General features: G+C 40.2%; 1 protein-coding gene across 1 annotated transcript in view; it reads right to left on the bottom strand.

The window, feature by feature from the left end:
- Positions 1-212: 212 nt before the first annotated feature.
- Positions 213-6,889, bottom strand: part of LOC137979666 (UBX domain-containing protein 1-like) — a 14,789-nt gene continuing 8,112 nt past the window's right edge. Inside the window, exons 7-12 of the mRNA XM_068826979.1 lie at positions 6,548-6,602; positions 4,948-5,012; positions 4,771-4,842; positions 2,751-2,802; positions 2,070-2,177; positions 213-1,347 (exon numbers count right to left, since the gene is read on the bottom strand). Of these exons, the coding sequence (XP_068683080.1) occupies positions 1,126-1,347; positions 2,070-2,177; positions 2,751-2,802; positions 4,771-4,842; positions 4,948-5,012; positions 6,548-6,602 (574 nt within the window). The 3' untranslated portion in view covers positions 213-1,125. The remainder of the gene's footprint in view (positions 1,348-2,069; positions 2,178-2,750; positions 2,803-4,770; positions 4,843-4,947; positions 5,013-6,547; positions 6,603-6,889) is intronic.

The following is a 6,889-nucleotide window of genomic DNA, read 5'->3' as shown; positions in this document are numbered from 1 at the left end:
AAAAAGTAGAAAGCAAATTTGTTTGAATCTTTTTCGAAAAAAAGTGTTCGTACCTGAAAATAAGGTAATGACTCTTAAGAATCGCTTACCTTCACTTTCAAATTTCCCTGGCGCCGCCATCATGAATAGATGTGATGTGTTACGGTTACCACGTTGCACTTCAAAATTATTCAAGGGGGAGTGGCCTCCCACGATTTTCGAAAACAACAACAAACGATTCTGAAATTAATTTATTTCGAATACACACGTTTCCTGTAGTTTAAAAGTTATTTTTTTAGTTGAAGTGGAAGTTTTCGTTCAAAAAGATAATCAAAATGCCTCGACCAAGTGAGTGGTATAGCGAAGATATCGTTGACGTCACCTATTGTTGTTAATGTGCGAACCAGAGCCACATTGGCTGTCGAAACAAATGGTCTTTTGTTCCTGTGGTTAGCACATTTGAATAACAAAACAATGTTTGTAAACAGATATCTTCCCGATGCCAATCCACTGACTGCATTTTCCAGATCATAATGAGTAGCTTCTTTAGTTCGTCAACCAGCATTTTTATTTTTCAACACCCGAAGAGAAATTTCGCATCTTCGCGCGGCCATGTAATATTCTATTTATTATATCAACACCTATGAAATACTAAATCATTTCACGAAAGGCATCGAAAGGCCCGATTTTTATATGTAACCATAGAAACAGTGATCTTTTCACGTGTGAAGATATCATGTCTTCGCGCGAAAGCTCACTTGATATTTCATTGGTGTTTATATAATTAAAGGTTGTTAGAGCGGTTTTCAATTGAGTGTCGAAAGTAATTAGCAAATTGCTTTGGTTTTGCATTACTTCACTCAGTGATTGGTTCAAAGTTCTCGCGCCATTTTTTCAACCAATCACATTTTCCCGAGCTTTGTGTCGGCTACGTGTAATTACTTAAAGTTTTGATTGGTTTACTGGATTGCCTCCGTTCTTTTTGATTGGCCAAAGTAATTACTTTGGTTTTGGTTTTACGACACTCAATTGAAACTCGCTGTATTACTCTTGTTATAGTTGTTATTATTAGGTTGTTGTCTTGGATAGATGGACTAAATAGAGCAGAGAAGGTGAGCGGGTAAATTCTGTTCTAGGTGCAATAGGTCATATCTTGGTTAAAATCAACACTGCTGAAGGAACAAGCCCGGCATCCTGCAGGCTCGTTCCCAGGTCACCGTCCGTGTAGGTTTTTCGTGGGAAGGTCGTCATCAAGTTGAATGGTGCTGAACCATCGGTACGATGGTCAGTTACGTAAGTACGAACTGCCTCCAGGGTGTCCGTGGGTTGAAAGTTCCCGGTGATGGTACTTCCATTTGTTAAACGAAACTGTTGATAATAGAAAAAAGTCATTGTTTGTTTTCAGGGAAAGGAAATAAACAAGATATCTTTAATTCACACGGTTAGCGCGACATTTTAGTATTGCAGTTGTCACCACCAGAAGAACGCCAACGGCATGTGTCTTTTTCATGAAAATTCTTTCGTGAAGTTGAAAACACAAAGGTACTTGCTCCACTAACAAATGGAAGCGAAGAAGCCATGAATGAAAGCATAGAAAGCACGCTGGTTCCATCCACGTGTTCGAAATTTTGGCTACTAATTTTTGGAGAGAGGTCAAGACTATTACAGAAAAAAAGAGGATACACGAGTTTTTGAAATCCTATCCAATGCCAACTATTTTCGTTGTTTTATTGTATTTATTATTATTATTATTATTATTATTATTATTATTATTATTATTGTTGTTGTTGTTGTTTTTTCCATACAGTAGTACAGCACAGAATAATACAAATATTAAAAAGAAAAAGGAAAACTGAATGGAGAAGGGCACGGTATAGAAAACTATTTAGTGCCCTAAATATTAAATTAATATTATTGCTCATTGTATCTGAGAAGAACATATACTTCCGCAAACACATACCACCAACACAAACAATTTCACAGGCAAGAAAATCAGTATTTGCTTTAAGAATTTGTATAACCTTTTTTTCCAAATAAAAATTCTCGTTGTTTCGCACTCTTTTGTTTGATGCCGCATCTTTCTTACAAACCTGTAGCTTGCAAGTTGTGTGCTGCTTTTTCTCTACAGTCGGTTGAGCTGGCGTGGCAGTCGTAACACTCGCTTGTGGACTTGTTGGAGCTCCACCAACTTTACCAAACTAAAATGAAAGGGTAAAAACATCACGTGAATCTGGCAGAGTGACGATTTCAAATATCGCATACCTAGGGGAATTCTCAATATGATTGGCTATCATGCAGAGGTATTAAGAGTGGAATCGCGGCTTTAAAACGAGAACGGATATTGCACCGAAGCAACGCGTGGCTTTGCAAAGCAACAGAGGAAAAATTGGAAACGACAATGGCGGAAGTGAGGAAGAAGAAAATTTCCTGCCTCTTGACAGTCGAGGCAGCTCTTTAAGATGGCTTTTTTTAGCGAGCATTGAATACTGTAACATTCACCAAAAGGTAAATTACATGGCTTCATCTTTGAAAAAAGATACCCGATTCCAGGAAAATTTCACCATCTGACTCTTGAATTCCACGTTAAATCTCACTTGAAAAAACTAACGTGCCGTCATAGTGTCACCGAACCGGAACTGCCTTTGTTTTTTAGCCAGACTAAAAAAGATCGATTGCTAAAAATGCCGTGACATACGTTTAGAATGGGAGTTGCTCGGTCCAAGTCATGGGTTCCTTAAGCCGGACTCGAAAGACGATAATTCAATTCTGACCTTCTCAGCTCTTTCAGCTTTATCTCTTGCGATTTGTTCCTTCACTCTTTGCCTATAAGGATGAAAATGATGTGACGCTTTAGGTTTCAGTTTCTTTAGAAACTACCCCCTTCTTACTATCTACAAAATAGACGAGTTCACGCTCTTGAGTGCATCTCGTTGACGACCGCGTCAGCAGAAAAGGGCCTGGGTTGGTTGGTATCCTGCACGTAACAAATGCGTGACTAACATTTGATTCTGGGTTTACAAGGCAAAAGTAGTGGGAAACTCCTGTCTCTATTAAAGAAGAAACTGTGGTGCTGCGTCGGTGGGGAAGTAGTATACAAAAAATTTTGGTTTTATCAACGGAGTTGATACTGTAAATTGGCCACCGTACAGAGATTCTAAAAGCTGACGTTTCGAGAGTTAGCCCTTCGTCAGAGCGATTCGCTGTGACGAAGTGATTCATGTCTTAAAAAATAGGGGTCACCGATGATCTAAACGAGTAATATCGATGTGATGTTGCGAAGCTCTTGGAAAATTTCGTTTGTCACGTTTTTCCGTGACCTGTCGGGGAAGGACTGGAACCCAAGACAGGCTCGAGCGTAGCAACGAAAGTTTCAAGCAGGGGTCATCTTCACTTGGTTAGTGTTTTGTATCGTATCTCTCCATTGCCGTCATGTTCATCTTCTGGAGTGTGGTTTTTGTAAAATATAATCTCTGGTTGTTTCCTCGTAGGTCCGCACTAATCAAGTGGACGAGGAAGACAATACAATTCACAGGGTTTTTGTTATGATTTTTAATAGCAGGGACAATTGAACATATAGCAAGGACTAGGATGGCGGCTCTGCCAAGTCGGGATAGGTGTGGTAGGGGGTCATCCCCCTCCCACTAGGGGGTAAGGGGGGCCTCCCCCAGAAAATTTTTGAATTTGTGAGGCCTAATGGGTACCTTTGGGTAAAATACTGGTCGATTTTCCGCTTCATTTCCTTCGCGCTATGGCTGACCGTAACCGACTAACATGCACAGTGTCTCATTTTTGAAGAAATTTACTTCCGGCAGCCGTATTAGAGCCCGCCATAGCAATTTGCTTAAACTCCCTAATGACGAAAGCAGGGCGCGCCGATCAATGTGTTTTCTGTTACTTGATAACATCTTGTCATGAACTCCAAATCAGCTACACGTACATGTACGCAAATTGTGGTACAACTAACAATACCCAGTAACAGAGAAATAAAGCACGATTTGGTTTAAGAAAATATTAAATAATAAAATACAAATATCGGTTGACTATTCTCTTCATATTGAAAGAATCCTTGTACAACCTGCGCGTAAAATAGCCGGGACAAAAATAAAAATAGCAGAGTAAAGGTCCCGGCGTCCCGGCTTTAACAAAAACCCTGAATTCAGCTCTATTTTCATGAAAGTAAAAGAAAAAGACTTCAAAAACATGTATTTATTTTGAACTAAGAAGTCCGTAGCGTAACAAAAACATGAAACTCATTAATTTACGCAACGTCGCTGACTAAAACTAGCCTTCGTCGAGTTTCAAAACTTTCAGCCACTACGCGATTAGCTACCTTTTCTAGCCTCCCGCTCCTTTCTTTTTATGTTTCATAATGAATTGGAAATAAATGTGCCATTCTTTTGCCGGCCTGGGAATTTTTCCCCGGCGTTTTTGTTCCTTGAAGTAATGCGTGACATATCACAGTCGCGCTACCTGCGCAGTAATAGTTGCGCACAAACAATTAGTGCGAATGTCCTTAAGAGAGGAAATAACAAATGAGTTACTTTATTTTTTAAGGCTGGTTTTCATTGTAGATGTCTAATACAGCTCCACAGTGATTTAGAAAGTCAGGGTCCCTTTTAGGCCTGAGAATAGGTGAGATTATGGGAACACTTTGTGACGTCTGCACAAACAAGACCATGAAGACCTTTTTTTTCAGTAAGTCCGGCTTCGAAAGAAGTATTTACGACTCGGATGTCTTACTTTCCCTTACTTGCAACGCTGTACGCTAACTATTACTGTTAAGTCACTCACTTCGCCAACTTCTCCTCCATTTTTTGTCGTCTTCTCTCGTCAGCTAATTGTTTTGCTTCCTGTAATTCGCGCCTAATAAAAAAACAACATTGTGAACGACAGTTAGAGGAAAAACCTTGCCAATTCATTAAAAAGCAAAGGAGAAAAACGTTGTTCCCATCTCAAGTAAAAGCATACTTTTGTTTTATACTTGTCAGTTCTTGTCCCGTCTTTCGTCGCAACTTTTCTCTTTCTAGAGCTTCCTGTAAATTTCAATAAGGAGAAAGAGTAACAAAAGCAGTTGATTGTTGAGTAATGGTAATGAATTTTATATAGCGCATTTTCTATTGACATATTCTATGGGTGAGATCGGACATCAGCATATATAGTGCGAAGCGTTCATAATTCGATTGCCCACTACATCTCATCAAGTTGAAAAAGCTATTGTGTGTATACATTGTATATATACAGGCATGCACCAATTGCTTTCTAAACCACCTAAAAGAATAGTCCGGGCGAACACCTTTTCAGTTCGGACAAATGGACTTTCATTTCAGGGCGAACAGGTTTCAGTTCGTGCGAACTGGCTTCATACGAATAGGCTATCGGACGAAACGGCCGCAATTCTTTCCAGTTACTTCTATCTTCAGTTCCGTTATCCATTTAATTATTGCAGTCATTTCAGTCGTATCAGTTATGAAACTGTTATCAGTAGTGAGAGGCATTTGGGAGAAGGGGACATTGCAAAATGTTCCCAATCAAAGCCCACACAGATGTTAAAGGCGTTGAGGAGCAACGTGTGAACCACTATCACCAAAAGGCTGTACAATGGCTGAATGAGCAGTCCTCATCTTTAGAAAACATGAACCGGGACCCTGGGATAGAGACCGGGGTCCTGGGATAAGCCACAGGCCAAATTCACAACCCTTGCTGTCCACACTATTGGACGACCGGTGGCTCAGTTGGTTGAGCATCGTGCAGGAGATCGCTGACCCCCGAGTTCACAACCCCCGTCTTAAAAAAACCGTGGGCCCCGTTGAAGAACCCACACACTGTTCGTGAAGAATAGAGGGGAAACAGAAGACCCCCGCGGTTGGTGGTCAATCTCTCAGAGAATTGTAAACCAAAGAATTGTAATATCCGCCATAAGACTGTATGTGATATGTGCGGTATATTAATCCATTTCGCCATTACCGTTACCCTTAAGGACGGTCGACGGTGCCTACAAATTCAACGGTATTTGTGTGGTTTATTGAATATGCGTGAGGAGCAGATCCTACCAAGTGTTATTGAAATGCAAAAAGAAAATTCCAGGGATAATCACGCATTTTTCGAAGATAATTAATCAACAATATTTGTAAAAAGCTTTAAAATAAAAAGTAATGTATGGCGTTCTTTTCCAAGTCGACGCTTAATTATCTCTGAAAAATGCGTGGTTACCCTTAATTTTCTTTTTGGATACCAAGAGCACTTGCTAAGTTTGCTTTCTCCGCATAGTTTTGAACCGCGCAAGATTGTCTCCGTCATTTTTGATTGGCCTTGGAAAGTATTCAAAATTGGGCGTGCACCTAATTACGTAAATTTCTGAAATTAAGGTCTTTTTAAAACATGAAATCTGATTCTCAGCAAACAAAGCAGGCGTGGCCTGCCGATGGTCAAAGAAAGTCTGCTTATGGTATCAAGTCACGTAACCAAAAAACAACCATAACTCAAGGAGAGTTGGCCGAGTGCTTGACATACAGATAAACACGAGTGGATGGTAGAAGAAAGCGTAGACAATCCGAAGCAGCAGACTAACCTTTTTTTCATTTTCTTGTCTCTGCTCTCTTCTTTCCTTGAGTTTTTGCTGCAACCTAAAAAGGAAATTTTCAAAACAGCATTTAGCGGTAAAATTAAAAAAAAAAATCAGAGCATATTAATTTTGTTAAGTTACTTGAATAAGAGCTTAGTAAGAAATGGGAGTACAGAAGGCACAGTGGTCAACATCAATCCCAGGGTCTCTCTTCTCTGCCTCCTTTGTCGTACGGAGAGACCCTGGGAACGAGGTTGCACAGTGGTGAGAGCACTCGCCTCCCACCAATGTGGCCTGGGTTCGATTCTCAAACTTGGCATCATAAGTGGGAATAAGTTTGTGGGTTGT

Source organism: Montipora foliosa, chromosome 12 (genome assembly GCF_036669935.1).
Source record: "Montipora foliosa isolate CH-2021 chromosome 12, ASM3666993v2, whole genome shotgun sequence".
NCBI lineage: Eukaryota > Metazoa > Cnidaria > Anthozoa > Scleractinia > Acroporidae > Montipora > Montipora foliosa.
Note: the sequence above shows the minus strand (reverse complement) of the source record. Positions and strands in the feature narration are given on the sequence as shown.